This window comes from Xenopus laevis, chromosome 4L (assembly GCF_017654675.1).
Source record: "Xenopus laevis strain J_2021 chromosome 4L, Xenopus_laevis_v10.1, whole genome shotgun sequence".
In the NCBI taxonomy this organism is placed as follows: Eukaryota; Metazoa; Chordata; class Amphibia; order Anura; family Pipidae; genus Xenopus; species Xenopus laevis.
In genome coordinates, this window is record NC_054377.1 from 54,012,111 (window position 1) to 54,039,387 (window position 27,277).

At 37.4% G+C, this 27,277-nt stretch overlaps 1 protein-coding gene across 1 annotated transcript; it reads right to left on the minus strand.

Moving 5' to 3' along the window:
* Positions 1–3,612: 3,612 nt before the first annotated feature.
* On the minus strand, positions 3,613–27,053 carry LOC121403016 (polycystic kidney disease protein 1-like 2). The gene is made up of 21 exons (XM_041590180.1): positions 26,489–27,053; positions 25,555–25,606; positions 24,339–24,400; positions 23,925–23,987; positions 22,709–22,876; positions 20,875–20,993; positions 20,526–20,661; positions 20,282–20,407; positions 19,251–19,458; positions 16,987–17,168; positions 15,720–15,944; positions 15,091–15,192; positions 14,776–14,954; positions 12,309–12,455; positions 10,671–10,870; positions 10,337–10,551; positions 9,733–9,877; positions 8,294–8,516; positions 7,495–7,702; positions 7,064–7,148; positions 3,613–4,225 (listed from the first exon to the last, which is right to left on the minus strand). The coding sequence occupies exons 1-21, from the start codon at positions 26,513–26,515 to the stop codon at positions 4,191–4,193; spliced, it is 2,907 nt and encodes a 968-aa protein (XP_041446114.1). The 5' UTR covers positions 26,516–27,053; the 3' UTR covers positions 3,613–4,190.
* Positions 27,054–27,277: the final 224 nt, after the last annotated feature.

Genomic DNA, 27,277 nt, shown 5'->3' on the forward strand with positions numbered 1-27,277 from the left:
AAGCCTTGGGATGTCAACATTTAATTGAAGCATTCTTCTAATTTCAGTCTGGGACAATCCAGCATGTAAACCACATTTAACATCAAATTAACCGGGTTTTTTCTCCTGTTTGTTGGTTTTGGAATTTTTTAATTTTTTTACATTACCTGAAAAAACAGAGCCACTCGGGACAGTACATTTTAAATTACGGATATTGGGGTCATGTAATAAAACTCACAAAGTTTGAGCTAGTAACCCATAGTAAACTCAGATGTTTGTTTTTAAACAGTGATGTAACTACAAGGCGCTGAATCCCCTCCCCCTGGCACTTACAGCAATTCCTACCCCCAGAGTATGCTACAATTTATGTCCATTTAACTAATATCAATCCCCATTTAATAGTTATACAAAGAAACTGCAGAAAGAAACAAGTTTACTAATTTTATCAATGTACAGTATTTTATCAATCCATTAAAGTGGACCTGTCACCCAGACACATAAATTTGTATAATAAAAGTCCTTTTCAAATTAAACATTAAATCCAATTTCTATTTTTTATTAAAGCATTCATAGCTGTTGTAAGCTCATTTAAACATCTCAGCTGTCAATCAAATATTGTCTGCCCCTCCTCTATGCCATGGGCATAGAGGTGGGGCAGACAATTACTTTCACTTTCCATTCAGCACTTCCTAGATGTCACTGCTCTCCACACATTCCCCCGTTCTCTTTACCATTTAATTGTGTATCCAGGGCATGGAAATGGACAGGGGGTCCCCCATTCTGGTGTACAAACAAGATTCTGAGATGATACAAGGCTTGTCTTAATAACTGTGTCCACAAAATGGCCTGCTTGCTTTAATTTTGAAATCCCAGACTGAAGGAAACAAGATTCAAATAATTTATATAGTGTAATTAAAGTTCATTTTGCTTGACTAATGTGATAAAATAGGATTCTGAATATTTTTTTTGGGTGACGGGTCCCCTTTAAGCAAACTTCAAAACAGAGACAGTAAGTTTGCAAAAAGGAAAGTTAAAATACAATTGCTTAAACTTAGTGGACATATACAACTATTTCTACATACAAGTTCATACAGTAACTGGTAGGTTTCCCCTTCAATTCAATGTAAATAATTTGTGCTCTTCTTACAGTTCTTCCATGCTTTGTCTGCACATTTCCATTTCTACATATAAATGACAGTTGCTATATTGCTCTGCACATTTTAGGCATTCATCCATAGAATGCAACCATAATAAAACAGAACATTGTCTTGCAAGTATGTCTTGTCTAAAGCAACTACATATTTTTTATAATACTATATAATTTATTATTATTATTTTTTATTATTATTTTTTTATTATTTATTATTATTATTTTATTTTTATGCTATTATACAGTTAAAGGAGTGGGCACTTACCGTGATGGCACTATAGATAACAGGACTCATTTACAAAAGCACCTGGTGTGGTTGCTCTAAAACTTACTCAATGGAGAGCGCATATTGCGCATTCTTGCGTCCAAACACATGGTTGCCAATGAGTCCATCCTGCCTCTTCTGATGAATAGTGTGCAACTGTGAATCTTGGTGAACCCTAGAGCCACAGCACCTTGGACCCAGTGGTAGCTCCATGGTACCCACAATTGTCAATATGGACACCAACCTTGCGCCCCAGTGAATCTAAAGTAAATGCTGTTTTGAGTGCTTCCAAAGTGATGCAGCTTACTGTACTTCATAATTCATACTGGAAATGTCCTATATGGAGTTGATAATCCAGGAAGACTCAATAAAACTGGTTGCAATGGTCACAGCAAACTGAAAAAAAATGAGTGGGCTGTTGTTTCCAGCCATGCAACTAGTGATACGAAAACTTTAAAAACCCTCCCAAAAATATATACCCAAAGTACAGCGTGTATAAAGTACAATTTATAGGCTGGTCTAGTTATGGATGTCAAGAACTGGTGAAACACCTAGCTACTTTATGTAGCAAAGAGTAACACAAAATGTTTTTAATGCTTAATTTCCCCCAAAACAGCTATAATAGGTAAGGCTTACTTCCCCTTGGATTTTTTCAAATATCTTGAATTTGACTTTCAAAGTTTCCCATAGGAGAAAGGCGAAAATGTGATGGCAGCTTGATTCCTCTGTGTGCTGAACCAGAAGTCAGCTTCATACTGATAACCTAACCTAAGCTTGTTTTCAGCATCTACAGCTTAAATATCCGCTCACACCATTACCCCCCAAAGCTGTCCTAAGGAATAGAAACTTGGTAATTGGCCTTGTGCAAAAGAAAACAATTTGACTGTCTTGTGTCTCAAACTTCATACAAAGTCTGTGTGATAGTAGCCTTAAGGTATTTGATCATAGACATGCTATACTTTACACTTACTGCAGTGTTTTACTAGAAATACTCACAAAGTAAACATCAAAAAGTACCGTATATTTAATGCAAAAAGTATTCCCACCCCCCATCTATAATAAACTGAAGACAAATTCAGCCAGGGTTTTTTCTCCTTCTACTGGATAAACTGGAAATTAGGCAGGATTTACTTAAACAAGGCAGAAAATGATAGTTATAAGCCTTTTTTTCCATCTCAACTATGTAACTATTTAATGGTTTATTAGTTCACCTTACTTTGTAAATTATAATAGAATAATACAGGTATGGTACCCATTATCCAGATTGTTCAGGAGCTGGGGTTTTCCGGATAAGGAGTTTTTCCATAATTTGGAACTTCATATCTTAAGTCTGCTAAAAGCATTTAAACAGTAATTTTTTTCCTAGCAATAAGGATTATTTATATCTTACATGGGATCAACTACAAGGCACTGTTTTGATATTAAAAAGAAAATAATTGCAATAATTTTGAATTATTTCATTAAAATGGAGTCTTAGGGAGACAGCCTTCCCCAAAATTTAGAGCTCTTTCGATACCGGGTTTCCTGTTCCTATACCTGTACTACTTGCAAATAATGAACTGCCTGATCCCTTTAATGACTTCATGGGATCTCATTAACTATCACATAAGGCAAACCCAAACCCCAGGGAAATATCTGTATTCCTGTCTAGGCGTGCTTTTCTGCCTAAAACTTTGGCCTGGGCTACTTGGGTGCTGCCAGGTCTTACTGCACAAGAATCCAGTAACTCCCATAGGGGTAGGCAAGGAAGCCAGATGTATACCTCCAGGAAGGAGCCGGTAAGGATAGAGCTGGATGTAGTCAGACAGGCTGGGTCAGAACCAGATAACCATAAAATCATGAGACAAACTCAAAACCAGGAAACACCACAGGGGGCAGGAGCAGGACCCAAACTTGCCCTATAATGGCAGTGAGTGAGTTCAGAGCTGGGAATATTATAGGCATGCTGATGGTTATCTCCAAGCACCTGTGGCCAAATTGACAACTGCAGAACAAGCCATGCCTACCTGAAAACTCAAAAAGATTCCAAAGGCATTGAAGGCCGATCCTGGCTGTCTGCTCAAATAGAGCAGAGATATAACAATCTTTATAGTAACCTGAAGGTCACACGCTTAAATCGTGGCAGCAAGCTACATTAACACACTTGACAAAACTGCCCCAGTAGTTATTTGTGCCAGTCAACAGAGCAAACCATTAAAACTGAATGCTGCCAGCAATGTGGGGTATGACATTAATGTTTTAATGAAATACAAGATTCACTAATCACATATAAGATATAACATATAGTTACTACAATAGTGTCCCTTTAATGGCATAGCAGGTATAAAATATACTATGAATGATTGCTTTATGGTAAGGACAGGACACACTGTGAGATTCGGGGAGATTTAGTCGCCAGGCGACTAATTGCCTCTTCTTTGGGGTGAACTGCTTCCCCATGTCTTCCGCCTGGTACAATGAAAAAACACCTGCGGCATGGCACTCGTGGCGATTTGTTTTCCGAAGTTGCCTCACGAGGAAACTTCGGGGGACTTCGGTAAACAAATCGCAGCCAGGCGACTAAATCTTCCCGAATCTCCAGGTGTACCATTACCCTTACTGTTGCATTTTATTGTCCAATTCTACAGTAACTACATAGTTCCAAAGTATAATTTCCAAAAAAATTGGTTGTTTAGTTAGTGTTTTGCTAGTGAAATAAGACCTAATGGTCTTATGAAAATGGTTTGCACGTTCTTTACTGGGTTAATTTCCTTGGTAGTCCAGGAAAATCCGCTGGCAGAAGAGTCAGAGAATCAGTCAAATTACTGCTTCATCATATTTGTGGTACAAATCTGTAACAGAGACACAATATTTAGACTGTTGAGTGCTACAGCAAAGACTATTAAATGAGTTGTTCACTTTCAAACACTTTTTGCAATTTAGTTGTTTTCAGATAGTTCATCAGACAGACCTTTATATTTTTTATTTCTGAACGATTTTCTAATATTGAAGTGTAAAGTTTAATTTTCACCTTCTTATGTCTTTCCAAAGCAGCTTTGGGAAGGGGGGTGGATGATGAACCTGCAACTGTTTTAAATTGATACATTTAGTTGATACATTTGTAATCTTTGTCCTTGCTGAGCAGAATCCCAGAGTTTCATTAAAGGCAGCTGTTAAAATTGATACAATAGTTGCTAATATTCCAGATACTGTTGAAAATGTATCAAATAAATGTAGAAACTTGGGGGCCCATTCACCAAGCTCGAGTGAAGGAATAAAAGAAAAATAGTTTGATTTTCGAATGTTTTTTTTGACTACTTCAACCATCGAATTGGCTACTTCGACCTTCGACTACAACCTTCGACTTCGAATCTAATGATTCGAAATTAAAATTGTTCGACTATTCGATAATCGAAGTACTGTTTCTTTAAAAATTTCTTCGACCCCCTAGTTTGCCACCTAAAACCTACTTGCTACTTGCTAACACTTTTCTGATTGAAGGATTATTCGTTCGAACGAATCGATCGATCGAACGAATTGTGCAAAATCCTTCGACTTCGATATTCGAAGTCGAAGGATTTTAATTCGGCATTTGAATATCGAGGGTTAATTAACCCTCGATATTCGACCCTAGGTAAATGTGCCCCTAAACTTAGATTTTGTAAAAATGGTGAAAGATTAAAGATGGAAAGCAATTGAAAAAAGTCTTTATTTCTGGAGAACAATCTGAAAATAACTCAACTGAAAAAAGTGTTTCAAAGTGAACAACCCCTTTATGAGCAGTGTTCACGTGCAGTGTTCTGAATGGTACTAGTACACCATGACCACCAAGAGTAATGCATCCTTATTTGATCAGGTACTTCGTATGATGGTGAGAAATATTGCCTGCGTGGACACAGGTAGTGGGATTTTTCTCATAAATAAAAAACTAAAAAAACTAAAAGCACTTTGTGTGTCATGCACCACATAATCTAGGGCAGAAAAATGTTTCCATGATAAATGGACAAAAATTTACCAAAACTGAAAAGTTTATAGACCAAAGAATCGAGGCATTGAGCAGGACTTGCTGGTAGTAGCCATAGTTAAAATAGAGGGGACCCAAACTTCAGAAAAAAAATCAGAGATCTTTGATCCTTTAGCTATTGTTACTCCCAGAACCATCAACCTTTGGTTGTTGGTATGATGCATATGAATAGTTGAATAGTTATTAGTACCTTCGCTTGGTACAATTTTCAGTTTGGGGACTATTTCACTGTCTACCCTAAACTACATATTGCTAGCCTCCACTTTAATGAGAACAGGCCTGGGTACAAGCTGCTGGTATGAGGTGAAGCCAAGAGACCACAGGGAACACAATGTCCTTAAAGGGCACATGTTGGGTAAAAATGTTATCCCCAACCAAAGGTGCGGACTAATAGAGCCCTCCTTCCGGTTGTGGATAACAGTAGATTTTTTTTAAAAAATGCCCCCCGCCAGTGAGCAGCCATGTCCGGTCACGCGCATGTGACATCACGCGCGTGCACATAATGAGCATTTCGGTAACTTTCGCATGCGAGTGACCGGACATGACTACTCGCACCTGGAGCTCCCTCCCAGTGTGGGTAGCCTAGCAGTAGCAGGGGGCATTTGTTTTATATAAAAAAAACTACTGTTATCCCCAACTGGAATGCAGGCTCTATTAACCCGCACCTTTTGTTGGGGATAACATTTTTACCCAACAGGTGCCCTTTTAAAGGGTAACTATTGCGAAAATGAAAATTTTATGTAAGCTTCTTCATACTGAAGTAAGAAACTTTGTAAATACAATCAATTAAATATTCTGCATTGTTTCTGAAAGAATCAACTTTATATTCACTATTCCTTTCTCAGCATCTGTTTCTCTTCATTCTGTCTACTTGCAGCAGATGAATGATCCAATGTATCTTATAGGGGGGCTCCCTTTCCTAGCAGATGTATTAGAGCTAATTCAAATAACTGATTCCAGTACAAACAAAATCTAACAAAATAACTGAATTTGCACACATTTGCATGTAGAGAGACATGATTTATGGTGATTTCAGTGAGTGAAATTAGAGAGTGAACTCTAATACATCTTCTAGGCAAAAGGAGCCCCCCTATAAGATATATTGGATCATACACCTGACACCCAATTCCTGAATGAAGACAGACGGGAGAGGAGAAACTGATGCTAAAAGAGGAATAGTAAAGATAAACTTGATTATTTCAGAAACAGTACAGAATTTTTAGTTGATTGTATTTAGAATGTTTCTTATTTCAGTATGCCGGAGTTAATATTAAATTTTCATTTTTGCGACAGTTCCCCTTTAAAGATAGGTAGTTATTGTGTTAATTTCATTAAATCTGGAGAAAGGGATCCACTGGGTCCTCAGTCATCTCTGATATTACTGCAGTTTCCAAAGAGTCTGTTATATCTCTTGAGTGCTAGTTTTTGTTCCATATATTTATGTATATATAAGACAAAGAGAAGAAAGGAGCTAGACGTTAACTGGATGAGGTACACTTTAATTTAAAGAATAAAAGACACACATGTCTACACTTACATAGAAATAGTTAAAGCAAACTATTTATATGTCCTAAGATGAACCAAGTTAAGAACAAGAAAAGTCTAGAAAGGCGTACAAAAACCCAAAAGACGCATAATAAAAAAGTCATAATGATCATGCACAAACCTGAAGCTATCATTTCCCCTTCCAACTCCTCATCCACCTCAACCTTCTTTAGAACAAGAGTGAAAAACAGGGCAAATCCAATCACCTGAGTTGAAAACAGAGCACACATAAGGGACAGATACAGAGGTAAGGAGATGTGAAAGAAAGAATATGACATATGACTGCAAATATTATTCATAAATAAAACAAGATCTGCATAAATATTCCAAATATTACAGACAACAGATTCCACCATATTAACAGTATGTGCATTTTAAAATTGAGATATTTGAGATTTAATGTAAAAAAAAGCGACCACAACATTTGGAAACAAAGGACAAAGGAAAGTATTTATGCCTGAAAGTTCAAGAAATCTCATCTTTAGGTTGTATGATGATTGGACTAGCAGAGATCCTAGAAAGAAAAGACTACTTTGATCCAATGGAACTGACCTTAAGAGGCTGCAGAATGAATATACTCTGGAAGAGTGATAGGACCATTGAAACGATCCATCGAATAGAGCTCTGTCTTCCATATTGGAATCCATACATCATAGTAAAATAAGTAGACACAGCACTGATGGAAAACAGAAGGGACCAGCCAATGAACAGGAACCACCATGGCAGACGTTTATGTATTTTTGGTTTCTTAGATGGGGACCTGTATGAAAGATATCAAAGACTGATCAATCTTAAAGGGGTTGTTCCTTTGAATTAAGTTTTAGCATGATGTATAGAATTTGATATGATGATGATATTTGAGACAATTTGCCATTGGTTTTCATTTTTTATTATTTGTGGTTTTTGAGTTATTTAGCTTTTTATTCAGCAGCTCTCCAGTTTGCAGTTTCAGCAATGTGGTTGCTAGGGTTCAAATTACCCTGCCAACCATTCATTGATTTGAATAAGAGACTTGAATATGAATAGGAGAGGCTTGAATGGAACAATTAGTAATAAAAAGTAGCAATTACAATAACTTTGTAGCCTTACAGAGCTTAGAATTGGTCATTCTATAACATACTAAAAGATAACTTTAAGGTGAACCACAACTTTAATGCTCCAACAAGGAAGACTTTTTGTAACAAAGATTGTTCTGTTAAAACATCATTTTACTTTTTAAAAGAGGAATACACAATGTTTGGCACTTCAGATGTTATACTTCATCTTCACTTGAGGAATACTGGGATTTGTAGACCTCTAATGCTAATCACGCATCCCTTGATTAGAGTATATTGCTACAATATAAGATCACCTTTGTGTAGGCAATGGAGGGACACATTTTTTCAGCACATCAAGTAAGATTTGCAGCCTTTTCAGGGATTCATCATAGTGCTGCTTGTCTTCAAAATCCTGGCCACCAGTTCTCTGCAGATCACAAGACACTTTCATAAGCTTCCGAGAGACGTAGTGCGCACAAAATAAGAAGCGCAAGCTTTCACTGGAGAGATGCGTCAAGGGTATAGTTTCCTCCAGATCTGGAAAACAAAACCCAGATGTGGTGACAAACACCACACAATGTTGTTGCACATTGAATTTAATGGCTTGAAAGAGAGGGTACTATAGTATACAGTATTTTTAAATTGGGAATAAGAAGTATATTAAATACATTGAGAATCAGAAACTATGGAAAAAAATGACAAAATCAATGTTGTCAGACTGATGAAATATTACACTGCACTAGCAAACATAAAAAACATAAAAACCAATCAGATGTTTACTGTCAAACGGCAGATGGTACCTGCTGATTGGTTTCTGTAAGTTGCTAGAGCTAAAGCAAATTTGCACAATATTAAATTAACCCTCATCCAGGGCCGGATTTACATAGTGGGTGCCCCTAGGCCCACTGCCGTTTGTCGCCCCTGTCCCCTGTCCTTTATTCGTGCAAGTTTTCATCATCTGGACCGGAGCAATAGGGATTTAAAAAATGATTGTATCTCCAGCACATCCCCAGTGTGGGTGGGCAGCATGCCCCCCTAAAATCCTGCCACCCTAGGCTCGGGCCTAGGTTGCCTTTCCACAAATCCAGGCCTGCCCTCATCTACTAAAACGTATACAAATTTACCAATAGGGACTAAAGACTTTCGGTATAAAATGTCACCTGGTCTGAGGTGTGAAAAGATTAGGGATGCACTGAATCCAGGATTCGGTCAGGATTCAGCCTTTTTCAGCAGGATTTAGATTCGGCCGAATCCTTCTGTTCGTCTAAACCAAATCCGAATCCTAATTTGCATATACAAATTAGGGGCGGGGAGGGAAATCGCATGACCTTTTGTCACAAAACAAGGAAGTATAAATGTTTTCCCCTTCCCACCCCTAATTTGCATATACAAATTAGGATTCAGATTCGCTTCGGTATTCAGCCGAATCTTTCGCAAAGGATTCGGGGGTTCGGCCAAATCCAAAATAGTGGTTTCGGCGCATCCTTCGAAAAGATATGCCTAGGTGTTACAATTTCCAAAGTATACCTGTGACTAAAAAAGGTAACCACACAAGGTGCTTTTAATTGCACTTGGACATCTCCTTATATTAGCAATTTTTTATTATACAACATAAAATTGGTAATGTGTGCAGCTACTCCAAAGTTAAATGCCACTATAAAATCCAATGGCAGCTATGCAATTAAGGTGTTACATTTTTCTTGGATTTTAGTGAATATCATGACACCTTTTTACACCTAGAAATGAGGTTTACTTGAAGGTGGTGGCTGCTTGTGCAGCATTTCTGTAATAAGTTGCAGGAGAAAGCTGATTTTACAGGTTGAGTCCAATGGCATCTCCTGTTCTTGCCCATTTTCTTCAGAATCTCGTTTCAGAATTTGCACAATCTTCTCTAAATCCTATTACAAAAAATATTTATTGTGATAGATGACATCAAAGAATCATAAAAACAAATAAAAAACGGTTCAACACCCACAGGGCGATCAAGCCAACAGCTACTATTTTTTGCTAACTGTTCCAAAAATTGGATGAACATTTCTAATGCTATAAGCATAAGAGTTTTTATATTATATCAAGTAAAACTTTGGCTCAGTAACACATTTTTTTTGTATCTTGGCAACTGATTCATGAGTATTATTTATGAATGTCTATAAATTATAAGTCTGCATTGGCCAATCATGTGTTTTCAAGATGGTTTCAGTTACAAATAAATATTTGACTATCCCCCCAAAAAAGGGGCTTAACAAGACAGCAAACCCAAGAGTTGTTTTGGGGCCTATAAAGGTTCTGTAAGATGCTAAATTAATTTGTCACATTACATCATTATGTAAGAAAAGTCATATAATATTCTCTCTCACCTCTAACACTGAAGTGAGACTTGGTGGCATGGCTGGGGTTTTTGAGATTGTGCAGTGGTGCTTGTTGCTACTATTTTTGGATTTTATCCTTTCTTTCTTAATATCTCTTGGTTGAGTGTTGCGAAAGATATAAATGATGAGCAGGTTGACTGGAAACATGAGAAGGGCACTCTCAAAGCCAATCATGATATCCTTCCATGTAAGGTTAAAGCTTCCTAGAAGACACAGCAGCCAAATGACAGAGTGCCCTATAGTGAGCTTGTAGTGTTAAGAAAGGTTTGAATTAGTTGCACATCACATTACACGAATGGCTTCTTGTTATGCAAACCCTCACCCATACTTATAATCACAGGATAGGAGGCCTGAGGCAGCTCCCAGAACATCAGATTGATGACAATGGTACAGAGAAGAAGACCCATGCAGCAGGACACTCTTTGTACTCGTGTAAATGAACTTCGGGGAGGCGGATTGAAGGCAGAGATCCAGATGTGCTCCTCATGCAAATCTTTCAGTGTCTTCTTCACAAATATGTTTCTGACAAGATAAAACAGAAAACACACGCAAATGGTATTCTGTGATAAATTGCTAATTCTTCATGTGTTAGGGTAACGGGCAATAACAGCACGTCTTGGATGTCAAAATATAAGGGGAAATATAGTTATAAAGAATTAGGAAGGATAGTTGAATAAATACAATAAATAATAATCTGAAATAAAAAGCTGCTTAAAGTTTCTCCATCTACAATATACTCACATAATATAATAAATAATATACCGTGTTATTAAATGTCATATACATGCTGACTACCTCTTTATTAAAAAAATGTAACTATCTATCCAGGGTCGGACTGGTGGGCCAGGGTCCCCCTAGCTTTGTTGATGCATGTGTGTGTTTTTTTATTTACTTTCGTCTTTTTTTTTCCGATTATCCAGGCAGCGGGTCTGGGCCGGCGGGGCCCACAAGAGCCGTGCCCACCGGGTTTTTTCCCGGTGTCCCGCTGGCCCAGTCCGACCCTCTATCTCTCTTTCTCTATCTATCTATTTATCTATCTATCTATCTATCACTTTCTATCTCTCTATCATCTATCATCTATCATCTATCTATCTATCTATCTATCTATCTATCTATCTATCACTTTCTATCTCTCTATCATCTATCTATCTATTTGTCTATCTGTCTATCTATCTATCTATCTATCTATCTATCTATCTATCTATCTATCTATCTATCTATCTATCTATCTATCTATCTATCTCTCTCTCTCTCTCTATCTATCTATCTATCTATCTCTCTATTATCTATCTATCTCTCTATCATCTATCTATCTATCTATCTATCTATCTATCTATCTATCTATCATCTGTCTATCTATCTATCTATCTATCTATCTATCTATCTATCTATCTATCTATCTATCTCTCTACTATCTATCTATCTATCTATCTATCTATCTATCTATCTATCTATCTATCTATCTATCTATCTATCTTAAAGGGGTGGTTCACATTTAAGTTAACTTTTAGTTAACTTTTCAATTGGTCTTCATTATTTCTTTTTTTATAGGTTTTTTATTACTTGCTTTCTGACTCTTTCCAGTTTTCAAATGGGGGTCACTGGCCCCATCTAAAAAACAAATGCTCTGTAATGCTACAAACTTATCGTTATTGCTACTTTTCTATCTATCCAGGTCCTCTATCATTCATATTCCAGTCTCTTATTCCAATCAGTGCATTTGGACCCTAGCTAGATTGCTAAAATTGCTAACTGGAGTGCTGCTGAATAAAAAGCTAAATAACTCAATAACCGAAAATAACAATAAATGAAAACCAACTGCAAATTGTCTCAGAATATTATTCTCTACATTATACAAAAATTTCTCTTGAAGGTGAACAACCCCTTTAACAATGACAGCCCAGCTTGCAGTGCAGCCCTTAATTATAACTTAATATACAGTAGATGTGCTTGTTATTACCTGAAGCTTCTTAGTTCCAGCTCATTAGCTGCCCAGAAGGTCTTAGTTAGGGAATCTCCTCTGGGAGGTTCTGAAAGCCATGCATTACACGTGAAGTGCCAATTCTTTTTGAGCTGTACATCTTGAGCAGTGACCCTGGTAACAAACCTGTAGGCAAAACAATATGATTCTACTCTCAGCAAGGGTTTCCCAATCACAAATATTTTCTCTCTTTACTCACATTTGATGATAACTCTTTGTATCATTCATAGATGAGATAACCCTGCACACTAAGATGGACAATCAATAGTTAATAAAATACCTTATATAGAAATATTCTACCTGTCTTTTACTATGTCCTCAAATATACAGTGCTTAGTTTATTTGCCACAAATTTACAGTAATGTTTTGTCCTATGTTTAATGTGAAGTTCCTTGGTAGATTTTCAGAGTTGCAGATAAAGAGATCAATTAGCAACTTGGATCTAAATCCACCAAAACTTTACACATTGCATTTATCAGAAACTGGCCATTTGCAGCCTGAGACTAAAGGTCTTGCCACATCAACATCCCAGTGCTAGCTCTGTTATATACCAATAACATTTTAGTAAAGTTTTAGTATGCATGCTTGAGTATAATATTGGATATTTGCTGTGCCCAGGACTGAAGATTATATCACTGGATATGGGGAATAATAATATGGAAAGTGTTCCACAAACAATAGAAGATGTTTAGTCCTATATCTCACTTTAGCATTAGCATTTAGAATAAAAGAACACTTATAAAAAGCCTAGAAGCCTTATAAAAACACTATAGGGGAAATTTAATAAAATAAAATTGTATAAATGAGAAGAATTTGCATTTAACACCACAAGATCGTTTTCACTGTACTTTATGTGGATTGATATCAACATATTTACATAATAGATGAGGTTAACTAAACATACATGTCCAAGATCAATCTATTGCTCAAATGAATCCTAACTTCCATCTGATCCAGAATATGGCAAAAAACCCTAATCTGGAATACCTTCAGTTTTACTCCTTCCTATGGGAAGCAGATAAAGAGAAACACCAGCCAAATCTACCATAATCAAGTCCATTTTCAACATCAATTCATGTAAATAGGCTGAAGTACTAGCTGACATGATGTGCATTCACATTAACTGTTCTTTAGACAAGCTAGAAAGCATCTAAATGATTAACGGTAAACGCCTTTAGCAGTCACAGTTGGTTTGATGCTGCCCTGTCATGGTCCTCTCTGTTTCTTCTGTAGAACATTGCTGTAATAATATCAGTTTCTAAGGTTGCCACAGATGGCAACAATCCCATTCTTAAAGGGATATGGTCATGGGAAAAAATTTTTTTTCCAAAATGAATCAATTAATAGTGCTGCTCCAGCAGTATTCTGCACTGAAATCCATTTCTCAAAAGAGCAAACAGATTTTTTTTTATTCAATTTTGAAATCTGACATGGGGCTAGACATATTGTCAATTTCCCAGCTGCCCCAAGTCATGTGACTTGTGCCCTGATAAACTTCAATCACTCTTTACTGCTGTACTGCAAGTTGGAGTGATATCACCCCCCCAGCAGCCTAACAACAGAACAATGGGAAGGTAACCAGATAACAGCTCCTAACACAAGATAACAGCTGCCTGGTAGATCTAAGAACAACACTCAATAATAAAAACCCATGTCTCACTGAGACACATTCAGTTACATTGAGAAGGAAAAACAGCAGCCTGCCAGAAAGCATTTCTCTCCTAAAGTGCAGGCACAAGTCACATGACCAGGGGCAGCTGGGAAATTGACAAAATGTCTAGCCCCATGTCAGATTTCAAAATTGAATATAAAAAAATCTGTTTGCTCTTTTGAGAAATGGATTTCAGTGCAGAATTCTGCTGGAGCAGCACTATTAACTGATGTGTTTTGAAAAAAACATGTTTTCCCATGACAGTATCCCTTTAAATGTTCAGAGTGTTTATTTTTTAAAACACAGAGGAGTATTAATTAACTTCAGCAGCCCTATCAACTTTTTCTTTCCTCTGGCCCTGAGAAGGAAAATATATTAATAGTACTTATTTATTTAATAAAGAAAAACATATTTTCTCTGTCTGCTTTTTTTTGAAGGGGTTATTTACTAAAATACAAATGTATCGCATTGGCCCAATAAAAAAAGCTTCCATGCCGATTTTTTGCAAGTTTTTGTCCGAAAACCGAGATAAAGTCCGATTTTCGGGCTAAACCCAGTGCAGACCACAATAACTTCAAATTGAGATAGGTGCCACTCCCATTGACTTATACACGACCTCAACAGGTCTGAGATGGTGGATATTCGGATTCAGGCTTTTTGCAGCATCGGAGTATGATAAATCTCGAGTTTTTTTCCACAATGAATTTGAGTTTTTGCTAAAAATAAAAGCTTGATTAGAAAAATTTGAGGTTTAGTAAATAACCCCTGAATGTCACATTTTAGTCTCCTCCTTACCAGCTTTTCTTTGGTCCTGTTCCATCATGGCTAAGGGTGATGTTTTGCAATTCCCCAAGAGGGAATGGTGTGGCTAGAAAGAAGATATCTATGCTGCCATTTTTAAACAATTGCCGCCTGCCGCCAGAGAGAAGAATAGGACCATACTGACCATCAGATCCACATAGTGACAGAGACACCTGAAAGTGGAAGGGTACAGCATGTTGTATCTACCTCTGTGTCCATGTTATGATATCATGGTGTATAACTATGCATCCATTATTTGCAATTGTTGTACTGTAATAATGTATTTATACAGTGTATTTGCTGTTGTACCTTTGCACTAGTAGCAGCTCCCCTCCAATGCCCTGTACATATGATGACTCGATAATAATAGAGTGCACAAGGATCTTTATCAATCAGCACAGCTAATTGACTCTGCAGAAAAATACAAGGACAGAATCATTACACAAAGCAAAATTGGCTTTAAGGATCAGAAAAAACCAGAACATGAAGACATACTACATAGTCATTGGTTCTAAATGGTCTTGCCATTTCTCTCTTTTCTAAATGCTAATAGTGGGGGAGGGCTAAGCCCTCTAATTGAAACCAATGCCTAAGTCAGGAGACACTTATCCCAAGAAATGCTACCATGCAGGGATGTGCCAGCCTTTGAATATTATGACCGGAGGTAAATAGTTAGGGACCCCATATGGGGTTTAACTTGATGTGGGATGGATCAATTTTATGATCATAATTTTGTAACTAAAAAAACCCTTGTTTTTGTAAATACATGCACTTGCATATATAGTTATGAGACAGGGGACCAGGGAATGTATATTGATCAATACCACCTCTTTATTGATGTACAAATTAGACTACGGTAGTATTTTAGTTTAAAAAACAGAGACCTCATTAAAGGTTAATCGGAGTTCTAATAAGAAACTGAGAATGAAAACAGTTACCTGGTCCTGGAGATCCCTGCGCCTTGCCCATATGACCGCAATTATGTAACACCCATAGAAACATGCAAGTAATACAACGATGACAGGGTTTTCCGAAATCTTTGAAAAGTACTCAGCTGTGCGAGTGACATCAACCTGCACTGGAAGAACCAAAAACGACGATCCAAAAAAGGAAAGGTGATTGCAGAGGCACTGAACATTGGCCACTGTTGTCTGTGGGCCTACCTGAAGCACAAAGAAACATATTGGGGATTCAATCAAGACACAGTTAAGGGACAGATTCTTAAGAATAGTATACTGAACATGTAAAATGTTGGACATTGCACTAAAGCAGGTAATCAGTATTGTATCAATAAGAAGGCAGCTTCACGACTGAACTTTAAACCCTTATAGAGGAATTAGTAAAAGTTGCAAAGTTTTCACCTAGTCTAGTAACCATAGCAAGTAAAAAGATTTTTCTGGGTACCTGTTTTTATAAAAAAAAAAACTATTTGGTTGCTATGAGTTAGAAGACCTAGGACAATGTTTTCAATACTGGGTGTAAAATGATGCAAGACAGGTGCAAAATGCAAGAAATAAGTGCCATGCACTACTGTTACTTACACTTTACAACTTGCCTGTATGCCCAAATGCCTAGCACTGGATACAGAAAAGCAGTGTAAAGGTGGCCATACACAGGGAGTTCCGCTCATTTGGCGATGTCGCCATACAAGTGGATCTCTGCCAGATATGCTCACATTAAGGTGGGTGATATCGGCTGATCTGATCGTGGGCCCTAGGGCCCAACAATCGAATCAGAATGGAGGTCATACGGGCGGTCGGATTGCGGGACCACATCAACGAAAAGATGCGGCTGCTATCCAACGGGATTTTTTACCCTGCCCGATCAGCATCTGGCTGACTTTCGGCCAGATACCGATTGGGGACACCCGTCTGATTGCCCCACACACAGGCCAATAAGCTGTTGACTCGGTCTGTCGGCAGCTTTTATCAGCTTTTATGGGGGCCTTAACTGTTTGAGCTCCGTTTGGTAAGCGCAAAGAGTTACAGGGCTATCCTTAATCCAGTGACTGTATATGTGTGGGTGGAAGGTAGGAGAGATGTAGGTGCCCCATATCATGCCTCCTAGCTTGTGTCCTTAGTGTTCTGTGGTAGTAGTAAATGAGCCATTACAAGCTTTAATAAATTACCCCATTTAGCGTTTTACATAAAGATGATAATAGGACCACAATCTATTCATGGTGCCATATACAGCCTACAGCCTTACCTTGCAGCCATGAGATTCCCATTGGTTTGTAGCTGGGTCATGAAATACGCACTGAGAAGTGAATGAGATGATACCCAGATCTAGTGTCTGGTTCAAATAAGAATTGATAGGAGAAATAAGGAAGTTCTGCAGAGAAGCAGTGTCTGAAAAATCCTCCTGGTGCAAAATCCATGTATAAGAATCTGTGGGAAAAGCATTAAGCTAATATAGTATTTAGTTTTCTAAATTATACATTGAATAAGAAAAGGTTGTATATTTCAGTGGGACTTAATTCAATCGAGTTAAAGGTAAATGAGAAAAAATTGCCAATCAAGGTCATATTTATAAATATTTTCCCCAATTTGAAATTATAGCATATTATTTCAGGAACCATGTAGTCTTCATCTGCCACTAGTTGCTTCTTTATTCCATTAAAGGGGTTTTTCACCTTTGAGTTAACTGTTAGTATGATGGAGAGAGTGATGGAGAGAGACAATTTGCAATTGGTTTTCATTTTTTATTATTTGTGGTTTTTGAGTTATTTAGCTTTTTATACTCCAGTTTGCAATTTCAGCAATCTGTTTGCTAGGATCTAAATGACCCTAACAACCATGCATTGATATGAATAAGAGGCTGGAATATGAATAGGAGAGGAATGAATAGAAGGATGAGTAATAAAAAGTAGAAATAACAATACATTTTTTAGCCTTATAGAGCATTTGTTTTTAGATGGGGTCAGCGACCCCCTTTTGAAATTCCGAAAGAGTCAGAAGGCAAATAATTAAAAAACAATAAATAAATAATGAAGACCAACTGAAAAGTTGCTGAGAATTGACCATTCCATAACATACTAAAAGTTAACTTAAAGGTGACCCAGCGCTTTAAAGAAGAACTAAACCCTAAAAATGAATAGAACTAAAAATGCCATATTTTATATACTGACCTCTCGATATCAGCAATGACCCAGGATTTCAAACCTGTCACAGGGGGTGGCCATCTTGGAAAGTGTACGTGACACTCACATGCTCAGTGGGCTCTGAACAGCTGTGGGCTCTAAGCTTAGGGGTTGTCACAAATTATCAAGCAGAAAATTAGGGTTGCCTGTATGTAAGCTGATGCTACAGGGCTGATTATTAAATTCAGATGCTAATTGCATTGGTTTCTGTGCTGCCATGTAGTAATTATCTGTATTAATTGATCATCAACCTTATATTGCAACATTTGTATTCTATATGAACTGCATATTTTGAGTAATTCCCTAAGCATAATAACTGACAGCAGCACAGAGCATGTATGAAGTGAATCAGCAAAAAAGAAGATTAGGAGCTACTGGGGCATCTTTGGAGGCACAGATCTTTACTCATAAAAGGAAGTGGTTACCTAAGGCAGATTCAGAAGCCCAAAACATAATGTACAATAGTTCTAGCCTACTTCTTTGGTTAAGCTTTATTTCTCCTTTAAAGCAGGTCCGGACTGAGAATTAAAATAGGCCCTGGCATTTCAGGTACACAGAGGCCCAATCAGCCAACACAGAGGCCCAAACAGTCCCTACCAGCCCACTAAATACTGACTTTTTATGGCACTTTATAGCAGCCCCTCTGGCATTTGCAGACCCCACAGATTGCCAGTCCGGGCCTGCTTTAAAGCCCATCATTCATGAAAAAAAAAGCCCATTGGGCAGGAGCTTCAACTTGAAACTTAACTCTAATCACATTACAGCTTGACATTTCCATGTGGGAAGTTTGCAATATGGAAAAGGGTTTGCCAGACACAAGACTGGGCATCAAATGTAGAGAAAGTTTCCTCTGTCTGGCATTTGTCAAAAATGAATTGTGTTCCCATTTTGGGCTTTTTATAAGTTAATTCTTGAAAATACACACTCAATGAAAACATATTGTAATTGTTTCAAAAATATTTAATCAAATGGACATGACTCTGCCAATCAAGTGATAATTATATTAGTAAGGATATTTTTATGCCTTCAAATGTTGCTTCTCTATGGAGAAAGCACTGGGCAAATGTTCATCTGGGCAATGACCCATGCAACCAATTAGAAGTTTGCAGCTAGCTGAAAGCAGCTAATCACTGATCGGTTGCTATGGGTTACCGTCCAGGAGAAAATTTGCCCAGTGTTTATAAAGGAGTTGACCAACTATTTGTACATATGAAGCAGTTTTGAGATTGGCTGCATGACACACCTCTTTATATGAAACGAAGGCACGTACATTTGACATGACTCGCTACAAGATTTCATTACATTCAGTAACATTAATATTTCTACTAACCTTTGCCTGTGTCATTACTAGTATAAGCCACGGGCACATGCAAAGTTCCATGATACAGCTGTAATTCTATACTGTGATTTACAGAGATGATGATAATCAAGGAGCTGCCTGGTTGGCTGACCATCACAGACATCTGCAAAGCTTTATCTCCAGGCATCTGCACATACATAGGTGGTTTCATTTCAGCAGGACTTCTGGGAAGGAAGATCTGTCATTATAAAAAATCACAAAGGTGTTAAAAGAAATAGGTGTCTCTATCTATTCAATAAGTGGCACAAAACCTCAAAAATGGTGATATTCCTGGGGATGTGAAGGCACTTTAAGTTCTACAGAAATGCAATCAAAATGCTTAATAACTGGAGCTTATTTGGAAAGAATGTTATTGCTACTTTTCATTACTCATCTTTCTATTCAGGTTATCTCCTATTCATATTCCTGTCTCTTATTCAAATCAATGCATGGTTGCTAGGGTAATTTGGACCGTAGCAACTAGATAGCTGAAAATGCAAACTAGAGAGAATATCTCTTTTCACATCATAGTAAAAGTTAACTCAAAGGTGAATAACAACTCTAATTCATTTCTAAATAAGGTAAAGTATAAAGAGTGAGTATGATCATGTGAAGTAGAAGCTCCAGAAGCTAAAGTAGTATCTTTAAAAAAAAACTATTAACGCTGTAGCTTTAGAGTTTGAGAAATTGTCAAAATGTCCAAATTAGATTTTTCTTTAATCTTTTGCTCATATACTGTTCTCCAAACCAGACTAGGGGAGAAAGCCACCTAAGCATTACCGTCCTCTATGCTTTCTTTAAATGCCCTTGATGCAGGTAGAGCAAAAGCTGCATAATGCCAGGTACATTTTATTTAAAAAATCAACAACACAATAAGCAGAACCTAGTTTCACCATCTCATCTGAAGATCTCTTTGTTGAGCTTATAAAAAATAAATAAATAGAACTTAGAAAGGGAGCTAAATGTGATATAAAGAGGTTCTTATTAAAATAACATAAACAAACACAGTATTGTTTGCACACCTGGAAGTTATCATTCAGGTTCTCTATGTGGAGCTCCTGGCTTTCATTCATAAAGCTAAGACTGGCAACTGTCCCAGAGACACTCGTAGAATCCGAAATAAATGGGTTTAGAGCAAAACTTATCATCTGTGAAGAGAAATTAGATTTTTAACATTTCAATGGTTAAAAGACTCACCAGGTCATACGATAACAAGCATTACCAAAACAAGACATTTTGTAAAGCAGCTCTTTCTCACAAGCTCACCTGGACCTGGAGAGAAGTCAGTCCCTTAAGTGACGGTTGAAGAGAAGCCAGAGAGGGAAGGATCACTGCTACGTTTGTGGATTGTGTATTGTTGGAAAAGGACAGGAGCTTCTGGTCTAGCTCTGAGGAACTGACACTAAGAAACAAATGGGACAGATAGCGCTGCTTAGGTTCAGAACAAAGGATACAGCAAAACATTAATTAGTAAAATAGCAATCTTTGCATGTTTCTAAGCACAACATTTGTAGACACTGCAGAAGGCACAGCGGCATGCAGCTACTTTGGGAGGATACACAGACCTTACAGGATTAGATTAAAGGTCCACAGGCAATGGAGGTCGGGCAGTTACCTTGTTATAAGCATAGAGAATACTGGCGTTTCCACCACCGACTTCTCACCCTCTGCAGTCACCATGGATCTTTGCAGCCTTTGTATAATACTAAGTGCAGAGTTTATCATTGATTGTCTCTGTGGGGGAAAATCAAATGCATTTCAGGAGGACCAAAACCCAGTGTTCATTATTACAGAAGAACAAATGCTAGAATAATAGGCTAGATAAATGAGTTGAAAAGATTACAAACATGGGTAAAGGATGGAAATGTAATAAGATTGCAGAAAGGGTTAATACGGTATTTGAATCACTAAGGAAGACAAAGAGTAACTGGAACAAACTGTGTGTGTGTCTGGGGGTATTCCAAAACCATGTACATGGTGTAAATTGTTATGAGCCAGAAACCAGTGAGACATTTGTATTTATTATTCCAGCTGCATTTGGCCCATTAAAGAAATTGGATGATATGATTTAAGGACCTCAATCCACTTGGAAAAATAAGTAATAGTAGATCAATAAGGAATCCTGCTGGCATCCTGTTTGTTGGAATTTTGATCAAATCAATCTAACTGCCCAATTAATTTGAATAGCTCAAAACTAGTATTTACTTTTGTTTTTTAAAGCCTTCAGGGAGTTGATACTTTAGTTTTTGATAAGAATGACTTCTCTGAGTTAGAACATGGTCATTTTTTCTTAAAAGAGAAGGAAAGTCGTTTACCACTTGGGGGTGCCAAATGTTAAGCACCACCAAGTGAATGTATTTACATACCTGAAACCCTGGGCCAGTGCTCCTATCAGCAGAAAACTGCACCGGCCCGGGGTTATTCCAGCGAGCTCCATGGAGCGCGTCTCTTCTGGCTTCTTCTTTCTTCAAATTTCCCGGGGCAGACCCATGCGCAGTAGAATGAAAAAGCTGACTTTTTAGTTAAAGTTCGGCTTTTCCCTCTAATGCGCATGTGCAGCCACGAGAAGAAAGAAGACGCAGGGAGAGGAGCGCTCTGTGATGTTCGCTGGAATAACTCCTGGCTGGTGCAGTTTTCTGCTGATAGGAGCACCGGCCCAGGGGTTCAGGTAAGAAAATACACTCACCTGGGGGGGCCTAACATTTGGCACTGCCAAGTGGCAAACAACTTTCCTTCTCCTTTAAGCACAAGGAAAGGCTAATAGATTGGGTGGTGCCAATTTGTTGGGCACTCCTCAGTGCATTATATTTCACCAGGGTGGTGCTCCTCTTCAGAAAACAATTGCACCAGCCTAGTGTCATTTTGGATGCATGCTAAGTTGCACCCAGCATAATTGTGCATGTTGCATCAGTACACGTGTAAATTTGTGTTCACCTTTTTATGAATAAAATGCAAGTTGCTGCTAATATGTTCAGTGAGGATGTTGTGCCAATGCATGTGGCACTAATAACTGCAATGCAATTCCTTTGGAGCAAGTCAGTAGAGGCTATTGATGATAACTGCTAGTAAAACCTTGGAACTGCCGCCATGGCTTCAATTTGTTTTTAGATGGGGGTCAGTGACTCCCACTTGAAAGCTTGGAAAAGTAGAGACAGATGAAGAAGGCAAAGCATTCAAAAACTTTAAAAAAAGAAATAATGAAGTCCAATTGAAAAGTTGCTTCGAATTAGCCATTTTTTTTTTACCATACTAAAGGTTAACCTAAAAGTGAATCATCCCTTTAATATTTTAATGAGGTTTAGAATTTCAAAGGATTTGAGGAATTCATAGAGCAACTGGTGGGCAAGTAAGTATTTTCCCCTCTTTTATATTGTTTTACAACACAGAATAAGTAATCACTACAAAGAATTTATGCAATTGGGAAAAAACTCATATAAAGCCATAAATACCTTTATTGAATTCCAGTTAATACTGGAGCAAGGAGAAAGAATGGACTGAAATACACACTGAATGCCAAAATATGCCACTTTTTGCAGTGTAGAAAAATCATTAGATGATCTTACATCTTCACACAGGATCCTGCCAGTAAAATTTTCCATAAGTATTAACTCTGTTTCCTGAGGGAAATATGGAAAAATATAATGATTTAGGGGGTTATTTACTAAAACTCGAATGTATCCCATCTTTTTATTAAACAAAGCTTGACCAAAATCCCATCCACAAATGTATTTTATTTATCAATAAAATAACTCGGAAAAACTCAGGTCGGGAAAAGACTAGACAAAATTGAGTCAAAACTTGTATGAATTTTGAAATTGCTTCTACATGACCTCGCCAGGTTTTAGATGGTGGATTTTAGATTCAGACTTTTAGCAGCTTCGGGGTATAATAAATCTCAAAATATTTGAGTTTTTCCTCTATAAATTCTATAAACCTCAACCAGAAAAAATCGAGGTTTAGTAAATAACCCCCTTAATTTTGAATAGCATTCTTATAGAGCAGAACCCTCATTTTACATCCCCTGATTTTAAGTTTTCCCTCATTTTACATTGTTGTTGTTTTGTGGTCCCACATATATATTATGCATAATACATTTCCCTGATTTTACATTTTCCTGGCTTTTACACCATTTTTTTCTGGTCCCCTGAAAAACGTAAAATGGGGGTAATCTTAACTGCAACGAGGATAAGATGAAGAGGGGTGCAGGGGTAAGTCACTAATGCAAATGGAAAAACAAGAGACAGAAAGTAAAAACTGCAACAGAGAACAAGTTGAAAGGTATAAGGAAGTACAGGTATGGGATTCATTATCCAGAAACCCACTATCCAGAAAGCTCAGAATTACTGAAAGGTCATCTCCCATAGACAAATAATTATTTCTTTTTTTCTCTGTAATAATAAAATAGTAACTTTTACATAATATAAATTAAGTTATAATTAATCCTTATTTTAAGCAAAACCAGCCCATTGGGTTTATCTAATGTTTAAATGATTTATTAGCAGACTTAAGGTATAGAGATCCAAATTACAGAAAGATCCCTTATCCACAAACATGTGTAGAAAGAGAGACAGAGAGACAGAAAGAGAGAGAAGGGGGTAGAGAGGAAGAGATGCTGAAATCGGTAAAAAAAAGCATTTGGACAAAAACAGAAAGAATAATTGTCACCAGTTCTGTTGTATTTCTTTCTTCGTCATCATTCATCATCATAATGATCCTATTTAACATGTACTGTAAATGCATAAAGAATTAAACAGTAAATCCAAGGCAACTGCACTGTATCAAACAGCCATAAATGCTTCACTTCTGTTATTCTAATGGCACATGGGTTGTCTTTTTCAGCTGGCGAAAAGGCATACTTTATCATTTATGAGCTTAAATTTGCTTTGTGAGTGGGCTGAAAAGCCGATCCCGTGCCTGTTAGTACACACACTTGAGGCTGAAGGCTGCAGATCAGGTTTTCTCTATGTGGTGTACAGTATTTAACCCTAAAGAGCATTTGCAAGCTCAGACCAATATGCCAGTTCAAATACATTAATGTAATAACATATTAATTTGCTCTTCTCCTTAAATCTTACTTACAGTCAGGTTGAGGCCTCCATTATTTGTATAGTTGCTATAAAACATTGCAGTGCTGTTCATGACTGTAAAAGAGAAATAAATACATAAGGACTATGAGTGATTACCAGATTTGCCAATTATAGTACATGTATCCCTTATCTGGAAACCTGTTATCCAGAAAACTCCAAATTCTGGGAAGTCAATCTGCCATAGAGTCCATTTTAAGCGAATACTTCTAATTTTTTAAAATTATTTCCTTTTTCTCTGTAAAAATAAAACAGTACATTGTACTTGATCCCAACAAAGCTGCATGAATCCATGTAGGTGGCTAGGCAATCGTATTGGGTTTATTTAAATGTTATATGACCTTTAGAAAACCTAAAGGGGTGGTTCACCTTTACATAAACTTATAGAATGTTATTGAATGCCCTGTTGCTAGCAATTTTTTTAATTGGTTTCATTATTTATTTATTTTATTTATTTTTAAAATTGCCTTCCTCTTCTGCCTCTTTCCAGCTTTCAAATGGAGGGGGGGGGGGTCACTGACCCCAGAAACCAAAAAAAGAATTGCCTTTGTTAGGCTGCAGTTTTTATTCTTGTTAATCTTTATTACCTATCTTCCTATTTATACTATCTCCTGTTCATCTTCCAGTCTCTCATTCAAGCCACTGCCTGGTTTCTAGGGTAAATTAGGCCCTAGCAACCAGATAATTGCTGAAATACCAAACTGGAGAGCTGCTGAACAAAAAGCCAAATAACAAAAAAAACACAAAAAATAAAAAACGAGGACCAATTCCATATTGTCTCAGAATATCAATGTCTACATCATAATAAAAGTTAATTCAAGGTGCACCACCCTTTTACGGTAAGGTGATTTAAGTTCCGAAAAGATACATTAACCAGAAAAATGGATCCTATACCTAAAGCACATGGTGCCAAAGCCACACAAATAAGAATTAACCTATGTGAGCACAAAATACTGTACAAATGGTCATACATCTGTATGGCCATTTTTCTATTGTTCTGGAGCTGTGGCTGCTCTTTACTTTCTTTCAGCGTGATGATCCTTGATCCACCCCTGATTTGCCGTACATATCCAGATGAACAGAATGGTGAAAATCGGCAAAACTGCCTGATCATATATGGACATGTATAGGCAGCTTTAGCGTTATGCCGGACACTTGTTTAGGAGACTTAATCACTACTAATGTAGTAAAAAAAAATCTTAAAATCTGACCACTGTTTTCAAAATCAATCGATCTCTTTCTTCTCTTGACAAATTCTTGGATCTGTAAAAATCAATAAAAATGATTAGTTCTTTTGATGAATATGATGCATGAAAATAGTCTGTTATTGTTTTTTTAAAACATAAGGCAGGGAATTTCCTTTTAGTAGAAGGTTCTGAATGGAGGTGGTCCCTCAGTGTCAATTAGGAGGGAGGGAAGGTTGCCCTGGGAAAGTTATAAATGGGATTTTTGTAGCAAGCCCAAGCCTCATTGGATGATAAGGCTTATGGTACCTTATGGTAATGCCACACATTGCTGAAACTCGGCCTGCTGAATGATGCAGCCCCTGCACAGCAATCAGCTCCTTACCTTGCCTGCACCCATATCCATTGCGTAGGCTGATTTTCAGAAGGACACATTTTGGCTCATTGTGGCATAACAACAATTGAAAGAACCAGTGTGAAGCTATAAAGTGACTGTGATTAAAATCTTACAGTATAAGTCCTAACAGTTACAAAAGTATGTCCAATTACCAGAAAGTCTGTTTTCTTTTCACATGATAGATCACCCCATGGCCGACATGCATCTGCTTTTAATTCCTTAACAGTCGTGCTATATTTTGAATGAAGTAAATCATATAGTCATTACTTAACCTAATTCTTTGTTTGTTATTACCCTGAGCAAACGGTTGAACTGATTTGCTTGTGGGTTTTGCATGTGTTTGCCCGTCTCAAAAAGATTGCCTATTGTAATAATGTGTACATATTCGCTAATGCCTATATTTCATGTACAAACAAAGCAGAAATAATTTTAAAAAAATGAAGTCAATCTGCCATAATTCCTCTAGACATGCTTACATTTCTATGTGTAAATAGAAATATTCAAATACCTGCTCTGTGCCTTTTGACCTTATGCTATTGAACAAAGTTATATGCCTTATCTTACCTCTGTGTCCAGGTTGAAGAGTGGCATTGAACTGTTCTTTCCATCTAAAAATTATAGAAAATATGTTTCCAGCATGCATGTTGTTCATATTCACACATTCATATAGCTAAGAGCTGTACTGTGTGGGGAAAAGGTTAATTAAACAAAGGGAAATGTGGAAGCACTCCCAAACTATATGTATAGAGGAAATGCAACTGGCCAGGCAAAATAGAAATACTAAATAAGGAGCACTGATCAATGCCAGAAATGTCAGTTGAATCCAAAGTGATTAGTGGCATTTTGACCGCAACTGTCATGTCACTGCCCCATCCGTTCTGCCCCTGCACCACCCCCGCTGTGCTTCCTGTTACTGTGGGACTGGGAAATCGATGGAGTAGTGTATAAATCAGAGAGACCTGTGACAAATACAGGGGAGCTGACCTGTCTGCAATGCACATTGCACACAGGCAAATAGTTAGGACCACCATATGGGGTTTACCATGATGTTGTATAGTGGCTTGGCAATTTTATGATCAGAAATTTAACCAACCCCTTTTGAAAAAAAAAAAAGTATTATACTTTCAGAGAATGAATTAATAATCGTTTGATCGAATGGAACGATTCAAAGGATTTTAATTGATCAATCGAAGGATTTTCCTTAGATCAAAAAAACCTTAGAAAACTGATGGCGAAGGTCCCCATAGGACCCCCATTTTTTTTTAAAGAGACAGTACTTCGACCGGCGAATGGTCGAATAGTCAAACGATTTTTAGTTTGAATCGAAGTCCTAGGTCGTAGTAACCTATTTGA

Coding starts and splice junctions, on each gene's coding strand:
- LOC121403016 (XM_041590180.1), bottom strand. CDS start 26,515: ATGCCACTCTTCAACCTGGACACAGAG. Junction 23,988..24,338: donor ATGGAGGCCTCAACCTGACT/GTAAGTAAGATT, acceptor ATGCATTTACAG/TACATGTTAAATAGGATCAT. Junction 20,994..22,708: donor TTAACTGGAATTCAATAAAG/GTATTTATGGCT, acceptor TTTCCCCCACAG/AGACAATCAATGATAAACTC.